This window comes from Hyla sarda, chromosome 4, assembly GCF_029499605.1.
Source record: "Hyla sarda isolate aHylSar1 chromosome 4, aHylSar1.hap1, whole genome shotgun sequence".
Classification (NCBI taxonomy): Eukaryota; Metazoa; Chordata; class Amphibia; order Anura; family Hylidae; genus Hyla; species Hyla sarda.
The window spans coordinates 256030771-256051259 of NC_079192.1; the positions used below are offsets into that span (position 1 = coordinate 256030771).

Below are 20489 nucleotides of genomic sequence, written 5' to 3' on the forward strand. Positions count from 1 at the left end.
TAATATCCCTGGTTGGCGGCCTGAGTAACTCAATGCACAGAGGTCGGTCCCCGATGTGTTCTTATAGTTTGACATATAATATCTATACCGTATGTATAAGTTTCCAGCCTAAATAAAGAACCATTGAAGATGTGTTGATGTGAAGTTCTTTTGCTTTCTTATGCCTGTATTTCAAGCTTCTACTGTTCAACTTTGAGATTCATGTCATTCAGAACCCATATGCACTCTATATATCAGTACTATCCATTCAATTCTATTTCAGCATCTTTACTTCTGCACAAGACAGAAAGCACTAAAAGCGGCAGTAGTGCTAAATGTTTCACTTTTTATTGCACTTACCAAGCATCTGCACTGCTGACAGTTCTGTACCCAGGTGTCTCCACTTTTATATGTAATGTCTCCACTTTGATGCAGACATTGACTACTAAGTCGTGGATCGCATTCAGGGCAGCAAAATAAATCAACCGTTGGGTTTTCACAGTCACATACCATACGACGACACATTACCAACCCCACCTGTGGTAATAGATTAAAAAAATAATAGCATTTTATTGTACCAGTTATCCAGTAGTAGTATAAAGGTTGGAAAAAAGAAAACATTCAAAATCTATCAGTTTAACTAACCTGGCATGAACATACTGAGCACCGATCGTTTTCCAACACCCAGATTTGGCCATTATGCTTGATTTTGTCCTCATGTATACAATCACCAGAACAGTTTTTTCCATGTGGACAGCGACAATCATATCCACCATCCAAATTGAAGCAAACAGTATCATTACTGCAGCTGTGTCTTCCCGTAGCACATTCATCAATGTCTATAGAAAACACAACACAGTCACTTCCATTAGCCTCAAGTTCACCGTAGAGATAGATGCACGATAAGATTTTTTCATCAAGAATATTTACATTGTACATTTTTTTTTTAGAAATTATGTTGGTTGCTTTTTTGTTTTTTTGTTTAGCTGACCAAATAAACATTATTAAAATTTTATGTAATTCATCATTCCGCTCTAGTTGAACAACAATACTAGGGAAGAGCAAATCAAATCTGATGAATCCGAATTCGTTACAAATTTCAAGAAAAATTTGATTCGCAACGAATGCGAATATTGGCGCGATTTGATCACGCAAATCGCTTCATTAAACTCCATTTAGTGTGGTCCAGGCTCCAGGGCATCTAAAATGGCGGATCCACATGTGAGAACATGGGGCAAGGAATCCTGGGAAGGCGGGAACAAGGGTAGGCAGGATGACCCTGTATCACATGCAGCATGCAGCCTATCAGCAGCCAATCACCCCTGTGATGTCACAGCCCTATATAATCGGCAGCCATATTGCGGCCAGTCACTTCAGCCTTTCATTGCAGAGAGATAGAAAGGGACAGACAGCTTTTTTCCAGCAGCGATTCACCTCCTAGTCACATCAGCATTCTGCTGCACAGAGGGACAGCGAGCAGTGTGTGTTGCACAGAAAAGCATTGTTACTGCAGCGATTCCCCTCCCAGTCACTACAGCGTTCTATTACAGAGAGGGACAGAGAGCAGTGTGTTGCACAGAACAGCAGCAATTCAACTCAAGCACAAATCCTGCCTAGAAGCACTGATAGGGAAGGGAGGGAGATTGAGAGAGAAAGTGCAATTTTGGGTGTAGTACACAGCAACTGTGTGCTGCAGCACTGGTGTGTACTGCTGGTGTTGTACACAAATACTTTTTTAAGTGTACTGGAGCGCATTGTCCTCCCCTCAAAAGTACTGCATACCACATACATACACCTAAGTGGTGTACTGTTTTGTTCTTGTTAAAGTTTCAGGGGCCTAGATACTGTGAAAGGCCAGGCAAAAGTACACACCGGTTGGTGTTGTACACAAATACTTTTTTAAGCGTACTGTAGCGCATTGTCCTCCCCTCATAAGTGCATACCACATACGTACATCTAAGTAGTGTACTATTTTGTTCCTGTTAAAGTCTCAAGGGCCTCGATACTGTTAAAGGCCAGGCAAAAGTACTCACCGGCTAGTGTTGTACACAAATACTTTTTTAAGCATACTGTAGGGCATTGTCCTCAGAGTTCCCATCACTCAGGTTTACGGAATGGACTGTTGCCGAAATTTCTACAACTTAAACTGCCCCCCTTTTAAATCCACCCTTGATGACCTTGTCACATATAATACTACCTCTTTTTTGATAGCACTTTTATCACAGATTTTAGTGTTTTTTGAAGTTTGTGTTTTTTACACTTGTATGTTCTGTAATCAGGGCAGTAGCTCTGATGAAAAGAGTGAGGCAATCATCTCAGGTGCGCTGTAGAAAGGGGGCACAAGGGGGGTCCAGCACACATTACACTGAGGCTTTGATTCCCAACCAGGGTGCTAGGACACTCTCGTGGGAAATTTGGCGCTAACATTGTTTGAGTTTTCTAACCAGGCCTGCGCACATGTGAGTCACAGGCGTGCAGGTCAGGCAGGAGGGAAGTCTGTGTACAGTGCCGGGACAGGTGCTGCTGCAGCTCTAATCCTCGTGTATCCTCCCTCTCCTGTGGAGCAGCTCTGGACTCTGGATTCTCCCTGGTCCCTCCGCAGAATGATGTGGATGAAGGGAAGGAGCAGGGGCAGCGCTGACAGAGGCCTACTCAGCTTCAGGGAGTGCACCCCCACCCTTCTTTCACTCCTCTACGCCTCTCTGTCACCCCTCGTAACCTCTCTGTAACCCCTCGACACCCCTCTTTTATCCCGTACACCCTTCTGTCACCCCTCTACACCCTTCTGTCACCCCTCTAAACCCCTCTGTCACCACTGTACACCCCACGGTAACCCTGTACACCTCTCTGTCACGTCACCCCTATACACCCATCGGTCACCCCTGTATTCCCCTTTGTCACCCATGTACACCCCTCTACACCCCTGTATCCCATGTAAACCCCTCTACACCCCTGTCTCCCATGTACACCCCTCTGTCACTGTGTGCGGTAATGTAGGAGGCATTGTGTGTGTCTGTGGGGGTGGGGGGGGTGGCTGGAGGCATTTGAGTGAGGCTGGAAACATTGGGGGAGCTTTATCAAAACCTGTGCAAAGGAAAAGTTGCCCAGTTGACCATAGCAACCAACCAGATTTCTTATTTCATTTCGCAAAGGCCTTGTTAGAAATTATAGAAGCAATCTGATTGGATGCTATGGGCAACTGGGAAACTTTTCCTCTGCACAGGTTTTGATAAATCTTCCCCCTTTTGCTTTGTGGGAAGGCTGGTGGCATTGTGTTTGGAGAAGGCTGGAGTCATTTGTAGGGAAAAGGGGAGGATAATGCTGGAAAATGTAGAGCCTAATACTGATATGTTTGTATTGCAGGTTCCATGATATCCTGTGCCAGATGGAGCAAAAAGAGCTAGCTACAGCTCTGTCTGAAATGTGCATTTAACAATATTTAGCACTTATCTGATTGCCTTGTTGTTTGCAGCCTTTGTTTAAAGACTTATGAAGTTTATGAAAAGTGACTTGTAAACTTTGAAATAATAGAATTTAAATAAATAATTTTGATCCATAAAAGCCAGGTAAGAAGTCTGGAATGGAAGGTAACTCTTGTCACTACATTCTCATGGCATGAAGGACATTTCCAATAGAATCTGCATGTCATACTGAATAACAGTATTATTTCACTAACACAGCACACTCCCTATGCGTGTTACAGCAAGGCAAAGTGTTTTACACACCTATTGTAGACCGGAAATAGCTGTTTTTAATAGTGATTCACAGCAAATAAATTCTAATCAAACTGAATTTTTTCGGTGAATTCGGGGAATCGGCCGAATCGATTTTTTAAAAAATTCGCTCATCTCTAAACAATACAATGGGTAGCCTGCCTCCTATAAATAATTTTTTTCACCTCTAAAAACAGATATGAAACAAACTTTTATTCATCCCCTTAAAGGGGTACTCCGCCCCTAGACATCTTATCCCCTATCCAAAGGATAGGGGATAAGATGTCAGATCGCCGCGGTCCCACTGCTGGGGACCCCAGGGATCCACGCTGCGGCACCGCGCTATCATTACAGCACAGAGCGAGTTCGCTCTGTGAAAAATGACGGGTGATACAGGCAACAGAGCAGCGTGATGTCATGGCTCCGCCCCTCGTGACATCACGGCCCATCCCCTTAATGCAAGTCTATGGCATGGGGCGTGACGACCGCCATGCCCCTTCCCATAGACTTGTATTGAAAGGGGCGGACCGTGACGTCACAAGGGGCGGAGCCGTGACGTAACGATGCTCCGGCCCGTCATTACGTGCAGAGCGAATTGCTCTGTGCTGTAATAGCGCGGTGCCGCAGCGGGGATCCCCGGGGTCCCCAGCAGCGGGACCGCGGCGATCTGACATTTTATCCCCTATCCTTTGGCTAGGGGATAAGATGTCTAGGGGCGGAGTACCCCTTTAAGGACTGAGCATTTTTCCACTTTCCTTTTTTTCTTCCTTACCTTTTAAAAATCATAACCATTTCAATTTTGCACCTAAAATTCCATATGATGGCATATTTTTTGCGCCACATATTCTACTTTGTAATGACATTAGTCATTTTACCCAAAAATCTATGGCAAAACGCCATTTTGTGACTTTTGGGGACTTCCGTTTCTACGCAGTAAATTTTTCGGTAAAATGACCCCGTATCTTTATTCTGTAGGTCCATACATTTAAAATGATACCCTACTTATATAGGTTTGATTTTGTTGTACTTCTGGAAAAAATCATAACTACGTGCAGGAATATTTATACGTTTAAAAATGTCGTCTTCTGACCCCTATAACTTTTTAATTTTTCCATGTACAGGGCGGTATGAGGGCTAATTTTTTGCACCATGATCTGAAGTTTTAAGTGGTACCATTTTTGCATTGATCAGACTTTATCGCCTTTTTATTAATTTTTCAGGATATAAAAAGTGGCCAAAAATACGCTATTTTGGACTTTGGAATGGCACGTACACCATTGACCGTGCGGTTTAATTAACTATATATTTTTATAATTGTTCCAAGCATAAGAGCCAGCAAAGACCCCCTCTGTATGTGCACGTGATCAGCCAACTAGCAAGTCAGCAGTCCATAAGCATGCAATCTCCACCACAGCACAAAAAGTCAGAGGTCCAGGATAAAGTGGAAAGGCTTCCAAGTTTATTCACACCATAAATGTGATAGCGGTGCAATGTTTCGGCAAACTGCCTTTGTCAAGCATACATATCATACAAAATACAAGACTTAAATACATCAAGGTGCTTTCTGATAGGTTCACAATCATCTGTGATATATTGTGCTTAATGATTCCATCCAACCCTCAAAGGGTGATTGGTTCCCATATGTGACATCATCACAACAAACAATGACTACTACAATAAAGTGCATATTCTCAAGTGACCATATAATAGTTACTAAATGAATAGGAGGGACTTTTTGTGCTGTGGTGGAGATTGCATGCTTATTTTTATAATTGGACATTTACGCACGCGGCGATACCACATATGTATATTTTTATTTACTCAGTTTTTTTTTTTATGGAAAGGGGGGGGGTGATTCAAACTTTTATTAGGAAAGGGGTTAAATGATCTTTATTCACTTTTTTCCCCTTTTTTTCGTAAAGTTATAGGGCTATAACACTGCACACAGTGATCTTTTACATTGATCTTTGTTATCCCATAGGATAACATTGACCGATGATTCTGCCACTTGACTGCTTATGCCTGGATCTCAGGCACTGAGCAGTCATTCGGCGATCGGATACCAGGAGGAAGGTAGGGACCCTCCTCGTGTCCTACAGCTATTTGGGACGCTGCGATTTCACTGTGGCGGTCCCGAACAGCCCACTGAGCTAGCCGGGAGCAGTTTAGTTTCACTTTTGATGCGTTGTGGCCCCACGTTATAGAAAGGGAGCGGACTCAGGGCGTACAGGTACACCCTGCGTCCTTAAGGGGTTAATTCATATTGACCCATAAAGTTTTGCTTTTTTATTTTAATTAATTCAATAGACCATTATTGGCTGGAATATACACACATGGGGGGAGATTCATCAACATCAGTGTATGGTAGAGCTTTTTTTTACCCCTTTCTGCTGCGTGTATTTGTCATTTAGCTGAGCAAAATTTACTAAACTTGCACTCGGGTCTCTGTGAATTATGTCCAGTAATAGAATCCAGACCAAATTAGCTCTTGAAAAAAAGTACAAGGCAGACTTGTACGTGTACTCGGAGCTGGTGTATATTTGCGCAAAAAAATGACACTTGCGTTCTTTTTGTGCGCAAAAAAAAAAGACGCAGTTAGTAAATTCATGTCTACAGGAAAAACGGCTCTACGGTACACCTGAACGGGGACATCTTTAAAAAAAGTTCCACCAAAAAAGACGCACAAAAAGAACGCAGGAAATATCCTTGCGCAAGATTTTGTGCAAGAAAATACACCTAAAATTACTTTATTTTATTTTGATGAATCCCCCCCATAGTACCCCAGCTAACAATCAGACATGGTTAATGACATACCAACACTTCACCTCTCTCAACTGCAGACATCACCCAGTAATAACAGCTCATGGTCAGGTGGGTGTTCTGTCAGCGTGAGAGCAGGAAAAAGGCAAATAAACAGATTGGCATTTTCAGTTGCAATGTAACTAGTATTTATTGAGGCAGTTTGACAAGCCGTGTAAAGCAATATTCACACATTTCATAAAGTATAGTTGGAGTATATTTTGAGGTGTAAAAGGTCCACCACAATGGGCCTCATCTACTAAGAGCGTTGGGTTTTTACTAGTGTGAAATTTTGTTGCAGGATTTCTTTCTATTTACTATGGGGGTTCAAAGATATACAAGTCAGGAACATTTTCTGATCAGCTTTCTCTAGGTGGAAATTTCCAGCCATTTATTCACAGGATTATTTTTAATTCACTAGTAAATAGGTTGGGTTGTGAAACCACGTTGGTTGGATTTTCCTGGTGCACACTGTCGCACACTGGGCCTCATTTACTAAGCCAAACCTGACAGTTTTTTTGGATTTCATGGACTAAATTTAGGCGCACTGTGCAACACTTTTTGCTACATGTTTGGACAAAAAATTGTCTACATTCTCACAAATCACTCAGAGAGTTTGCGAAACCCTTACAAATGGTCATGGCTTATCAAAAAATAAGCGTAACCGGAAATTTTTCAAAAATCACTCCGTTTTTAAAAAAATCCGAAACCCAACGAAAAAGCAGAGAAGAGTTAATTTTGAAAACCCGACTGCCATAGGCTGTTGCAAAAACAGGTAAAATGGTTGTTTTTTTTCCCAAGCTTGGTTTTTATGGGCAATATGCATAAACTAGGTAAACCAAAATTTAAAAGACTGGTTCACATAACTCAAATTTCATCAGAGTTTATATTCCTAACTTGATAGGATACATGGAAAAAAAAAAAAGGACATCGAGCAACATCTTAGTAAATAACACACAGAAAAAAAGAAGAGGACAAAAAAAAAAATCCGACAGACAAAAACCCTACACTCTTAGTAAATCAGGGCCACTGACGCATCCAAATAGAGAAGGAAAAGAGCAAACGGCAACTCACCCCTGTACGTAAATCTTCGGTCTTGATTCCAAATCTTGCAGTTTAAACATACACGCAGCAGGGAACTTCTCAGAGCAGGCAGGGGAGGCTAATCAGCGACAGCTGTTTCTCACGCCAGTGCATATTTCGTCAGCCTGACGAAATACGCACTGACGTGAGAAACAGCTGTCGCTGATTAGCCTCCCCAAGCCTGCTCTGAGAAGCTCCCCGCTGCGTGTATGTTTTAACTGCAAGATTTGGAATCAAGACCGAAGATTTACTTACAGTGGTGAGTTGCCGTTTGCTCTTTTCCCTCTCTATTTGGATGCATTGTATTGACCTGTACACTGAATGAGCACCACCTACACTGTACGCAGTCCCTGCATTTTTTTGTGACACTTTGATTATACTAGTGTCTAAAGACCTGTACATTCCAGTGCCGGACATACCTTTTTCTCTTTATAAGTCCATCTGTAAATCACACTGACAAGCAAGTGAATGCGGTTTTCAACCTGATCTTGATCACAGGGTACTACAAATATGTATTATACCTAAATGCATAAACATGGCAAGCTGATGTAAAACAGAACTATAAATAATCAATCAATACATATGATTGCAGCATCATTTACATATGGCAACACCAGGACATCTATTTCATTGAAGGTTTTTAGTGTGCAGTAAATATAGATGCTGCAAGGCACATAAAATGCATCAACTGATTACAGAAGTAAGTCAGAATATTCAGGATATACAGTGGAGGTAAATGAAGTGGTCACATGGCTGTCATAAAGTAGAGCCCAGAAGCTCTAGAATGAATCACTAAAGCATAAATACATCAAATGCAGGTAGATTTTATTTACATTTCAGAATTAGATTTCCTGTGGATTGCTTGAGAAGGCAATACCCATATAGAGGAAATTGAATCTTCAGCCCAGCTATTAGATCAGAAGATCAATACACAGCTTTAATGCATGCAATTTCTGATACTTGGCTTATTTGAAATGGCAACGTGTGCTTTTTCAAGACAATATATAGGTTAAATTGTAGGTATTGCAACTGGAAGTAAAAATAAATGGTACCACATGAGGTGTGCCCATTAGTAAACACCAAGGTAAGTTTGAGAAGTGCCGTCGGTAACTGCCATCGATAACTGTATTGTAACAAGCAGTAACCTATCCAGTCATCATGTCAACAAGACAGATTTCCTGTCTTCTAGCACCACAAGGAGAGATCTTAAAGGCCCTGAAAAAGGAGTATATCAATTTTACTAGAATAATCATTGCAGATTTTCTTCCATAAAGTACATACAATTGTTTTTATTTTCTTACAAACAATTGTTAGATCTAAAATAGATGGATATATATATATATATATATATATATATATATATATATATATATATATATATATATATCTTTTACATACTCCCCACTCCCTTCTTGTCCCTTTCAGATCAGGGAAGACCTAGGGAAATAAACTTCTACCATTCAGTCAGCCATCTTTATATTGGCTGTACTGGTGAACTGAATCCATGGGGAAGCTACAGTTTCAACTGTTATCATGTCATCAGACCAGACACATAAATACAGTCCCTGACTCTGTCTGGCATTAACATAAAAGGAGAAACTATATTTATCCAAAACACGATAGGGGCAAGGGGGAAAGGGAAGAGAACAGAGAACAAGATGAGGGACAAGGGAGGAGATAGAAGGGGGGCGGGGGTAGAAGGAGAAAAAAGAGAGAGAAAGAGAGGATAAAGGAAAAGAAGAAGAAGGAAAGAATGCCACCAGTTGTGTGAGGACCTGTCCACAATCGGGACCAACAACAGGGACAATACAGCCCTAGTAACAGTCGGTGGCTGCACCGACTTCCATTTTCTCGGAATAACTCTATGCACCCCCGCCAAAAGCAGACATACCAAGCCCTTCTGTAGAGATTTCCCCTGGCCAGGGAGCATAGATAATAAGACAACTGGGGGAGACTTTAGTAGCAATATCTAAAACCCCTGACCAAAATTAGTAAGAAAGCAGTATTTATTCCATATCCAGGTGAAAGTTACAGCAACGTTTCAACCCCTGACCAGATTTTTTTTTTATGCTGGGACATGTTAAGGGGAGGGGGAGCATGGTGTTGATAGATAGTGGACATGATAAGGATTGGGGGGGGGGACATCATGTGAATAAATTAGGGACATGCTAAGCGGGGGTGGGGGTGCAGCCTAAATTTGTGGTTTTGTCTTAATTGTTTATTTGTGAGAGTGGGGCCGAAGCTTACCATTTGTACCAGGTCCATGAGACTTTAGCTATGCCTTGGCTTCTAAATATTCACAACATTTAAATGGACACTGTCAGATCCAAAACCCTTTTATTTGTTGCTACTGATGAAAATTAAAGACTTTTTGTAATGTGGTTGTTTAAAATGTTTTTATTACCTACATGCCTACTAGGACACTTTCTAGTCCTGCAGCAGCATCAGGCTTGTCCTTGAGTCATGGACAAGGCTGCAGGAGCAGACACACCAATCACCTCCCACCACCACAAGGGAGAGATACGCCCCCTTTCTAACACTGTGAAATATGAAAAGGCACACCTGATCTGAGGAAGAGGGGAGTCACCCTCGAAACGCATAATCTGTATGTTGTTTATTATTTTTTAATAAACTTTCATGTATACAATATTCCAAGGTATACATTGCATCATTTTGTGCACCTGATGACCTAACCGGCAGCGCCTGGATGAATGAGGTCCTTTTCCATTTTCCGTTTGATGACTACGTCAGGACGTATGTGCCTGTGACCTCCGGCTTGCAGCCCTCCTTTGGACATCAGTGAGTACCCCTATTTGGGGTGATATGTGTTACTTCTATTTACATCTGGTGAGCAGCCACCTATAAGTGCCGTGGGTTTCTCCCACATTTACACTTGCTGTTTGTGTTTAAGGGTAATACACGAGGCGCCGTTCCCCGGTCTTTTTTCTTTCTATTTATTTCAAATATGAAAAGAGGTATTTTTATAATAAATATAGGTGATAGAGGCATAAAAATTACATGTACATGGTCAGGATTAGGTACTGAGTAACATTTTAATTCTTTTTTTTTTTTTGTGGGATCTGACAGGTACACTTTAAATAGTGTGTTTGTGTTTAGAAAGCATTACAGAACCTTATTGTTAAATATGTTAGTTATGAGCATGTAAAATACACATTTTACTGGACACCAGAACGAAAATAGCGCAAAATATTATTCTAAGAAAGCAATAAAAGCGATTTGATGGTTATTTCCTATCAAACTGCAAATGCTAAATCCCAAGAGGGTTCATTTTCTAATTTCCACTTTAAATTGATGCTATGTGCACACATGGATTTCTGCCACTTGAAAGCCTGGGAAAGAAATTCATTAAAATGCATCATGTTTAATAGAACAGAGGATGTTCGGCTCCAATTAATATTCATCTCCATTCAGCCAAAGTTACTATACTTGTAAGTTGTTCTATATGTCTATTATTATCATCTACATTACGAAGGAAAACATTTCTCAGACAACAACAGTGTGGGGTGATTTTTTTTTCATTGTACAGCACCTGACTTTAAAAGATAGTGCTGCATTTAGTTGTATGGCCATTGTAATTGATTTTATGTCTCCTAGAGGCCTATTCAGTCACCAGAAAGAATATAATTTGGACTTCAGATGGAAGCACCACATAGTGTTACTTAGCCTTTTATTTATGTGCTTTTACAGAACATAAGAGAGATTCGGAGACATTAAATAAATGCATTTCCATGAATCTCTTCTCTCTCTTTCTTCCATGAATAGAGAATGGAAACTACAAAGCCTTTCTTCATATTTGTAGTGTTATAGCAACAGTCTGATTGTAAACCTCACCAAATCATATTGAAGAAGTCAGATTCAATATTTTACTCAAAGGGGTTTCAGAAATGAACCTGACAGCAGTAAACACTATAATAAAAGAAAGAAGTGACCTGTAAATCCCCTGCTGCTTTAGCACCCTTGTTCTGGTGCTTGACATTTTTTAACCATGTAACTGCTACAGCCATCGTGATGATACCAAAAGACCAGTAAAGCCAGGGTATGGATATAGCAATCACATGAATGTATGTCATGTCACTGATGCGGGAAAACTAAAGGGGTAATTCAGAATTTGGACAAAAAAAAATGTAAAAAGAAGCTGCAGGGACAGTCTATACCAGTGGTCTTCAACCTGCAGACCTCCAGATGTTGCAAAACTACAACTCCCAGCATGCCCGGACAGCCGTTGGCTGTCCGGGCATGCTGGGAGTCGTAATTTTGCAACATCTGGAGGTCCGCAGGTTGGAGACTACTGGTCTATACAATGCAGCAGTAGAACACTAATCCTAAACCCTAACCATGGAGAATTATCTTTTTTGTCATCCTTTTGCAACCTATGCGTTTCTTCTCTGTGTAGCAAAAGGGGGAAGGGATTCAGCAGCAGCCCGTGTGGGTAGCAAATAACAAAAATTATATAGTTTATAGTCAATGGTGAAGGATTGTGAAGGAAACGACTAAAAGCATGTAATTTCTTTTGTAATAAGGATTTTTACTTTGTCTCGCATTCTTTTGAATGGAGTCAACCTTTATATACTAGAAGATCAGCTGGGACCAAAGAGGCATTGGTGCTGCAGCAACAGATTTAAAGGGGTACTCTCGTGGTAATAATTTTTTTTTTTCTTCAAAACAACTGGTACTAGAAAGTTAAAGGAATACTGTAGTGGAATACAACTTATCTCCTATCTGAAGGATGCCGACCCCGCAGGAAGTCGCGGCAGACACCCCTCCTCTATGTATCTCTATGGGACTGCTCTATTCCTGCGGTTGCGTACAGGAGATCGCGGAGGTCCCAATGGTTGGACCCCCCCTGAGATCTATAACTTATCCACTATCCTTCGGAAATAGGATAAGTTATATTCCACTACAGTATTCCTTTAAACAGATTTGTAAATTATTTCTATGTAAAAATCTTAAATGGGTATTCCAGGAATAAAAAACAGGCCCTTTTTCTTTCAAAGACAACCACTTTAGGTGTAGCATTACAACTTGGCTCCATTCACTTCAATAGAACTGAGCTGCAGAACCACACCCAACCTGGAGAGAGACAGAGAGAGGTCTTTGAAAGAAAAAAGGCCTGTTTTTGGATTCCTGGAATACCCCTTTAATCCTTCCAGTACTTATCAGCTGCTGTATGCTCCAGAGGAAGTTGCATTGTTCTTTTCAGTCTGATCACCATGCCTTCTGCTGACGCCTCTGTCTGTGTCAGGAACTGTCCAAAGCAGTAGAGCTTTGCTAGGGGGATTTGCTTCTACTCTGGACAGTTGCTGACATGGACAGAGGTGTCAGCAGAGAGCACTGTGGTCAGACAGAAAATAACTTCTCAACTTCCTCTAGAGCATACAGGAGCTGATAAGTACTGTAAGGGTTGTGATGTTTTAATAGAAGTAATTTACAAATCTTTTTAACTTTCTAGCACTATTTGATTTGAAAAAAATAGTTTTCCACCACAGTACCCCTTTAAGAATGCAGGGATTTTTTTTTTTCTTTTTTTTTTTCCTTCTCACATTCTAAAAGCCTAAACACTTTTAGTTTTCCATCTGCAGACCAATATGAGGGCTTGTTTGTTTTTTTTGTTGTTTTTTTTTGTGTGTGCAAATGTCATGGTTTTGTTTTTTATGTAATGTACTTTTTGGTTAAAATGACACTTTATCTATAGTCTACAGGTCAATATGATTATAACAATACCCTATATATAATAAGTTTTGTTTTATTTTACTACTTTTCTTGGAAATTTAGTATCCTTGAAATTGTCTTCTGAACACTTTTATTTTTCCGTATACAGGGATGTATGAGGGCTCAATTTTAATGCAGTTATCTGTAGTTTTTTAATCGGTACCATTTCTGTTTTGATGGGATTTTTTTATCGCGTTTAATATATTTTTATTGCTATATGAAATGACCAAAAATCAATTCTGGACTTAGGTATTTTTTTTTTAATGGCATATTTTAATAGTTTGGACATTTACGCCAACTGTGATATTGAATATGTTTATTTTTGCTCCCGTTATTTTATTACAAAAATGGGAAAATGTGGTAATTTAAACTTTTATTAGGGAAGGGGCTTATTCACATGTATCAACATTATTTTCGCTATTTTAGTCCCCATATTACATGCAATCTCTCAGATGCATACAGTTGCATACATTGAACAATGCTGTGCTATAGCATATCAATATTATCCGTGTTCCACATGCTGTGGCTGCCTGCACAGTTGGAGTGCCGATAGGATGGCATGGAGCATGGAAAAGGACCGCAGTCCGTCCTCTCAACTGATCGGAACCCCATGATTTTGCCACACTGATAGCAGCCAGGGCCATCTGGGTATGAATCATGCTCAGATCCTGAGCCTGCTTTATACACCGGAAGCGGGTGCAGGAAGTACATATAGGTCCTGCATCCTTTGTGGCTTATTGTTGTTTTCCATGTTATAGATTTTAGCACTTTCAGCTAAATTTCTCAATTAAAAATGGTTTCATTAGCATAGAAGATGATTCCTAGAGTAAAGATGCTAGTGTGTTACATAAACATTATCTCACAAAGACCTTTGCAGCACTGGGAATGTGAGTACTGACCTTCACATGACTCTCCCCCCAGAGAGAACATCCCATTGTCATGGTAGCCGTCTCTGCATTCACAGTGGTACCACCCTGGTAGGTTAATGCAGTTAGCACGGCTGTCACACTGAACAAATCCTTCGGCACATTCATCAATGTCTAATAAGAAGACACAGAAAAGTAAATCAGCTTAGGCCATGAACAAATGCGCAGTGTAGTACAATCTCTGAATCGACTTTATCCCCAGACACTGGCTACAGGCGTGAACAAACACTTCTGGCACATCCTACAAGGAAAACCATGAATACCGTTATATCTTTTAATAATATAACAAACCATTTTTTATATAACAAAATAACAACATTTCCTTCAGTACATCAAGGATTATTTCTTAAAATACATTTTCATTATGTGTTTTCCTTCATGGACTAAAATTTAATTTAATTTTATTCAATGTCCACAATTATACAATGTCATTAAATTCTATGATTTGCCACTGGGCATTTACTAGTCATTGTGTGATAACTTAAATTAAAGGGGTACTCCAGCGCTAAGACATCTTATCCACTATCCAAAGGATAGGGGATAAGATGCCTTTTCACGGGGGTTCCGCTGCTGAGGACCCCCATGTTCTTGCATGCAGCACTCCGCTAGAATCAATCCCCGGAGCACGTTAGCTCCGGGTCTGATTACTGGCGATCACGGGTGCCGGAGCATTGTGACATCACGGCTCCGCCCCGTGTGATGACACGCTCCGCCCCGACAATGCAAGCCTATGTGAGGGGGCATGACAGCTGTCCAATGGAGTGCTGCGTGCAAGATCACGAGGGTCCCCAGCGGCGGGACCCCCCGCGATCAGGCATCTTATCCCCTATCCTTTGGATAGGGGATAAGATGTCTTAGCGCCGGAGTACCCCTTTAAATGTTTAGATAAAGCAGCATGGGTTTATGGCCACCATACCTAAGCAGAAACACCTATGGTTTCAGGTTATTTCCCCCATGGATGGATGTTACCTACATTACATAAGTGCATAACCAAGCCCCTCGATTGTTTTCTATTTCTTCAAGAAACATTTTTTATATTTATTTAAGGATTGGGGTCCTTTGGACTTACCTAGGGAAATATTATTTTTTTAATAGATTCAATCTTCATTGTTAGCATTGCAAGGTTGGAATGTATGATCAATAATGCCAAGTAAGTAGTAGACACATAGGGCAAGCGATTGACTTTAAAATCAGCTCCCAATAGGACTTCTCTTTGCTATATTTATTTAAATTTTTATTTTTTATTTTTTTTTGGGGGGGGAGGCTTTTGTTGTGTCACAAAAGCCTTATTATGCGAGTCCAGTCTGGGAGTAATACTTTAAAAGTAGGATTGTGAGATCAGTAAACACCATCTCAACATTTACTTCTATCTTCACACATAAGCAATAATATGAATTGTTACATTGTCTAAATACACTTAAAGGAAAATTGTCAGCCTGTTCACCCACACTGCACCTAATAAACTAGGTTATAGAGTGAGTGAACAGGAGTCCAACGAGGGGTCACTTACTTAAATTCAGTAGGTCCTGAGATATGTCCCCCAGAAGATCCTCTGTAAATTCAGTGAATCGCACACAATGGGCTCAATTTACATACCCATTGTCTGTCACCCTACTTCACTAGGATGTGGAGTAACAGGCAATGAATATGTAAATTGAGCTGGTAACCCCCCCCCTGCACGCGATTCACTGAATTTAGCAGAGGATATTCTGGGGGACATATCTCAGGACCTACTGGACATATTTAAGTGAGTGACCCAACGATGGACTCCTGTTCATCTACATTATAACCCCAGAATATTGGGTTAAGTGATAGTTTTCCTTAAATGGCCATTTTATAAGAAACAGCAATCTAGTAGTGTTTCTTAATTGCTTCAGAGCTGCGGCAATTCATTGTGGCAAAATCCTTCTGCAGGAATATTAGCCCATGTGGACAATGTTACTTTCTGCTGTTGCTGGATGAACCTGGTTGGTCACAACAATGCTTGGATATGCTCTACTGCCAATGTGTCAATCCACATATATTAGACAACCCAGGGTGTGCCAAGAAGCCATCTTACCCCATTACACCACCTCTACCAGCCTGAACTGGCATCATCCCATGCTACTTCCCTCACCCCCCATCAGTATGGTGCAACAGAAATCTGGATTTATCCGAACAATACGCACACAAAAAAATGTTTTAAACATTACAACAAATACTCCTCTCTGCTGCATTTATAGCTGCATTATGCATTCTGTTCCAGAAGAATATTCCCTCTGCATTATGACAATAATATATCTCTTCTAAAACCAATGTACTGCAGGTTATGATCACAGGCATGAGGGCTCCTGCCTTGTATCATCACAGCAGATGTCATTTTTACACCGCTCAGGTGAAAGATAAAGTCAGATTCACTTTGCAGACCTATCACCCAATCTCTGATCAGAATACCTCAATTTAACAGCAAGAGACATTTCTGTACCAAGTAACCTGCTTATTTCTACTGCCACAAATGAAGGATTGAATCAAAGGAGACAGCAGATATACAGCTGGTAATACTGTTATAAAGCATGCACATACTATCTGGATTTCCTTAATGTTCTGTCTTGGCCAACAAAATTCCAGTTTTAAAATGTTCATTTCCGTGAAACCATTTGACACCATATTCTTACTATAAAAAGAACTTTTTAGCACAAAGCCTTTTTAATTCATCATTATGAAAATTACCCAAATAGCTTAAATTTCAAAAGTGTAGAATGACTGCTTATAAAACACAGTGGACTTGACATAAAAAGCTATTCAAAATGAGGGCATTAAAATATACTACAGTGCAATGATGCTAATATAGCTAAATTGTTATCTGCATACTTAAAAAACAAATGTATCAGCACTTTCTGCCTTGGCCTATGTGAACCGCCTTTTTAATTTATTTCCATGCACTTAAAGGGAAGAAGACTGCGGAATCAATACAAATTAAAACTTTATTTACTCAGCATTCACAGAGTTTCTGGTATAAGTCTCTAGGGACATAATAAGAAGTTTCTGGGTAGAAAGTAAAATCTCTCATAGAAGCAACTGCATGGCGTATAAAGAATTATGGCCAACAATTTAGGTTAAATTAGGATTTATATGAACACTTTCCCAAAGAGTTAGGCTGGGTTTACATATATCCGGCATCCTAAATCTAGAAGCAACTGATGCCACAACTGATGACAAGTTGTCATCAGTTGTATTGCATCTGGCGTCCATTGTTTTTGCACAGCGGACAGGGGAACGCAGCAAGCTGCGGTGCCCTCCATGGTGTCCAACCATCCTGTGTCAAAATTGAGACGCTGTATTATTATGAATTGTCCCATTTTTTAAACTACAAAATACAGAAAAGTGCGAACAATAAATCACTTGTATTAACAAAGAAAGCCTGTGGGCCTTAAAAAAATAAAATAAAAAAAGATTTAAAAAAAAAAAAAAAATATATATATATATATATATATATACACTCCAAATAGAAGCAGCAAAAAATAAAAAACAAATTCGAAAAATAATGAAAAGGGGTGCATACATGTGTAGGACTGTGGTTACCAGGTCCAACACAATAGTAAATGGATAACTGCAGTACACCAAGCGGTGGAAATAAAAAATCATGGTTTATTCCATGATCTAAAGATATACACACATATACCTAATAGTTGAAAATGGTACTTACAGGATACAGTGAAAATGTATAGAATTTAATAACTGGGTCAGGGACCCTAACTATCTACAGATCAGCCAATAGTAACTGTAGAGTATAATGTTCGTGAAAAAACAAGGGTACATTTATTAAAAAAGGAAAGGATAGCTGCAATGGATCATAGTGACACAAACCACATTGCATGAATGTAACCTGCAGTAACAGAAGCTGTAGAAAAGGTGGTGGGTAGAGTATGGGGGAAGGGGGTGTTTTATGTTGGCACCATAATAAAACTGTTATTTATAAAGAATGAACGAGAACGCCAAAGGATTGTGCATATTTCGCATTATTAGAGTGGAATGTACTTCCTTGAGTGAGGAAGTTGTAAAGATCTTCTACGGGTCCCATATTTTAACCATTGCTGCATGTGTTCTAGATCCCCAGCTTTCTAACTCATCTATTATATAGAGTATACACTTTATCCACCCAGGCTGCAAATGAAGGAGATTCAGTAGAGGCAAAAGGTAGGAATTCAAAGTTTTGCTGCCACTAACATTTGAGTGGATATCTCAGACTTTCCAGGACAGAATGCAGGATGGGGTGCCCAGAGTAACATCAGATAGCTAGATGGAGGGATAGGCAATCCTATTATTGTTTTTATTGTAGAGAGGAACACATCCCAGTAATGTTTCAAGATATCCATTTATGAGATAATGTAAACTATAACAATGCCAAAGGCGTTGTCTGTAATCAGTTTTCAGCCCATCAGTAGAGATGAGCGAACTAACAGTAAATTCAATTCGTCACGTACTTCTCGGCTCGGCGGTTGCTGACTTTTCCTGCATAAATTAGTTCAGCTGTCCGGTGCTCCAGTGGGCTGGAAAAGGTGGATACAGTCCTAGGAAAGAGTCTCCTAGGACTGTATCCATCTTTTCCAGCCCACGGGAGCAGCTCAAAGCTGAACTCATTTATGCAGGAAAAGTCATCAACTGCCGAGCCGAGAAGTTCATGACGAATCGAATTTACTTTAAATTCGCTCATCTCTACCCATCAGAAGTCCTAGACCACCTACTCAGCAATTAAAAAGTGTTATCCTGAATTCGGGAAAAGCCGATTGAGCATTTTAGAATACCGTATTTATCGGGGTATACCACGCACCGGCCTATAACACGCACCCTCATTTTACCTAGGATATTTGGGTAAAAAAAGTTTTTTACCCAAATATCCATGGTAAAATGAGGGTGCGTGTGTGCGCGTGTATACCCCGACACACCCCCAGGAAAGGCAGGGGGAGAGAGGTCGTCGCTGCCCGCTTCTCTCCCCCTGCCTTTCCTGGGGTCTAGAGCCCTGCTGCCGGCTCTTCTCTCCCCCTGGCTATCGGCGCCGCTGCCCGTTCTGTCCCCCTGACTATCGGTGCCGGCGCCCCATTGCCGGCACCGATAGCCAGGGGGAGAGAAGCGGCGCCGACAGCCAGGGGGAGAGAAGGGGCAGCGGCACCCATTTCCAGCGCCGCTGCCCCGTTGCCTCCCCCCATCCCCGGTGGCATAATTACCTGTTGCCGGGGTCGGGTCCGCGCTGCTTCAGGCCTCCGGCGTGCGTCCCCTGCGTCGTTACTATGCACTGCACGGCGCGGCGCACTGACGTCATGCGCCGCGCCATGCAGCGCATAGCAACGACGCAGAGGGACGCACGCCGGAGGCCTGTTGACCCCGGCAACAGGTAATTATGCCACCGGGGATGGGGGGAGGCAACGGGGCAGCGGCTACGGCAATGGGTGCCGCTGCCCCTTCTCTCCCCCTGGCTGTCGGCGCCGCTTCTCTCCCCCTGGCTATCGGTGCCGGAAATGGGGCGCCGGCACCGATAGTCAGGGGGACAGAATGGGCAGCGGCACCGATAGCCAGGGGAAGAGAAGGGCCGGCAGCAGGGCTCTAGACCCCAGGAAAGGCAGGGGGAGAGAAGCGGGCAGCGATGGCCTCTCTCCCCCTGCCTTTCCTGGGGGTGTATCAGCGTATAACACGCACATAGACTTTAGGCTAAAAAAATTTGCCTAAAAAGTGCGTGTTATACGCCGATAAATACGGTAGTTGAAATTTCTTCTTTGAAAAAAGGTGATCTCAAGTTCCTTGCTCCAGGCATGCAGATAACTGGGCATTTCAGGGGTGAGCTCTGCAAGCAGATCACAATATATACATAGTTACATACCGTATATACTCGAGTATAAGCCGAGTTTTTCAGCACGATTTTTCGTGCTGAAAACACCCCCCTCGGCTTATACTCGAGTGAACTCCCCCACCCGCAGTGGTCTTCAACCTGCGGACCTCCAGAGGTTTCAAAACTACAACTCCCAGCAAGCCCGGGCAGCCATCGGCTGTCCGGGCTTGCTGGGAGTTGTAGTTTTGAAACCTCCGGAGGTCCGCAGGTTGAAGACCACTGCGGCCTTCAACATCATCCAGCCCCCTCTCACCCCCTTTAGTTCTGAGTACTCACCTCCGCTCGGCGCTGGTCCGGTCCTGCAGGACTGTCCGGTGAGGAGGTGGTCCGGTGGGATAGTGTTCCGGGCTGCTATCTTCACCGGGGAGGCCTCTTCTAAGCGCTTCGGGCCCGGCC

At 41.7% G+C, this 20489-nt stretch overlaps 1 protein-coding gene across 2 annotated transcripts in view; it reads right to left on the bottom strand.

Moving 5' to 3' along the window:
- NELL2 (neural EGFL like 2) overlaps positions 1 to 20489 on the bottom strand; it is a 360426-nt gene that overhangs the window by 11138 nt on the left and 328799 nt on the right. Inside the window, exons 16-18 of one of the 2 annotated variants that reach the window (XM_056573978.1) lie at positions 14204 to 14344; positions 625 to 818; positions 340 to 516 (exon numbers count right to left, since the gene is read on the bottom strand). In XM_056573978.1, the coding sequence (XP_056429953.1) occupies positions 340 to 516; positions 625 to 818; positions 14204 to 14344 (512 nt within the window). The remainder of the gene's footprint in view (positions 1 to 339; positions 517 to 624; positions 819 to 14203; positions 14345 to 20489) is intronic. The other variant, XM_056573979.1, reaches the window with a different exon arrangement.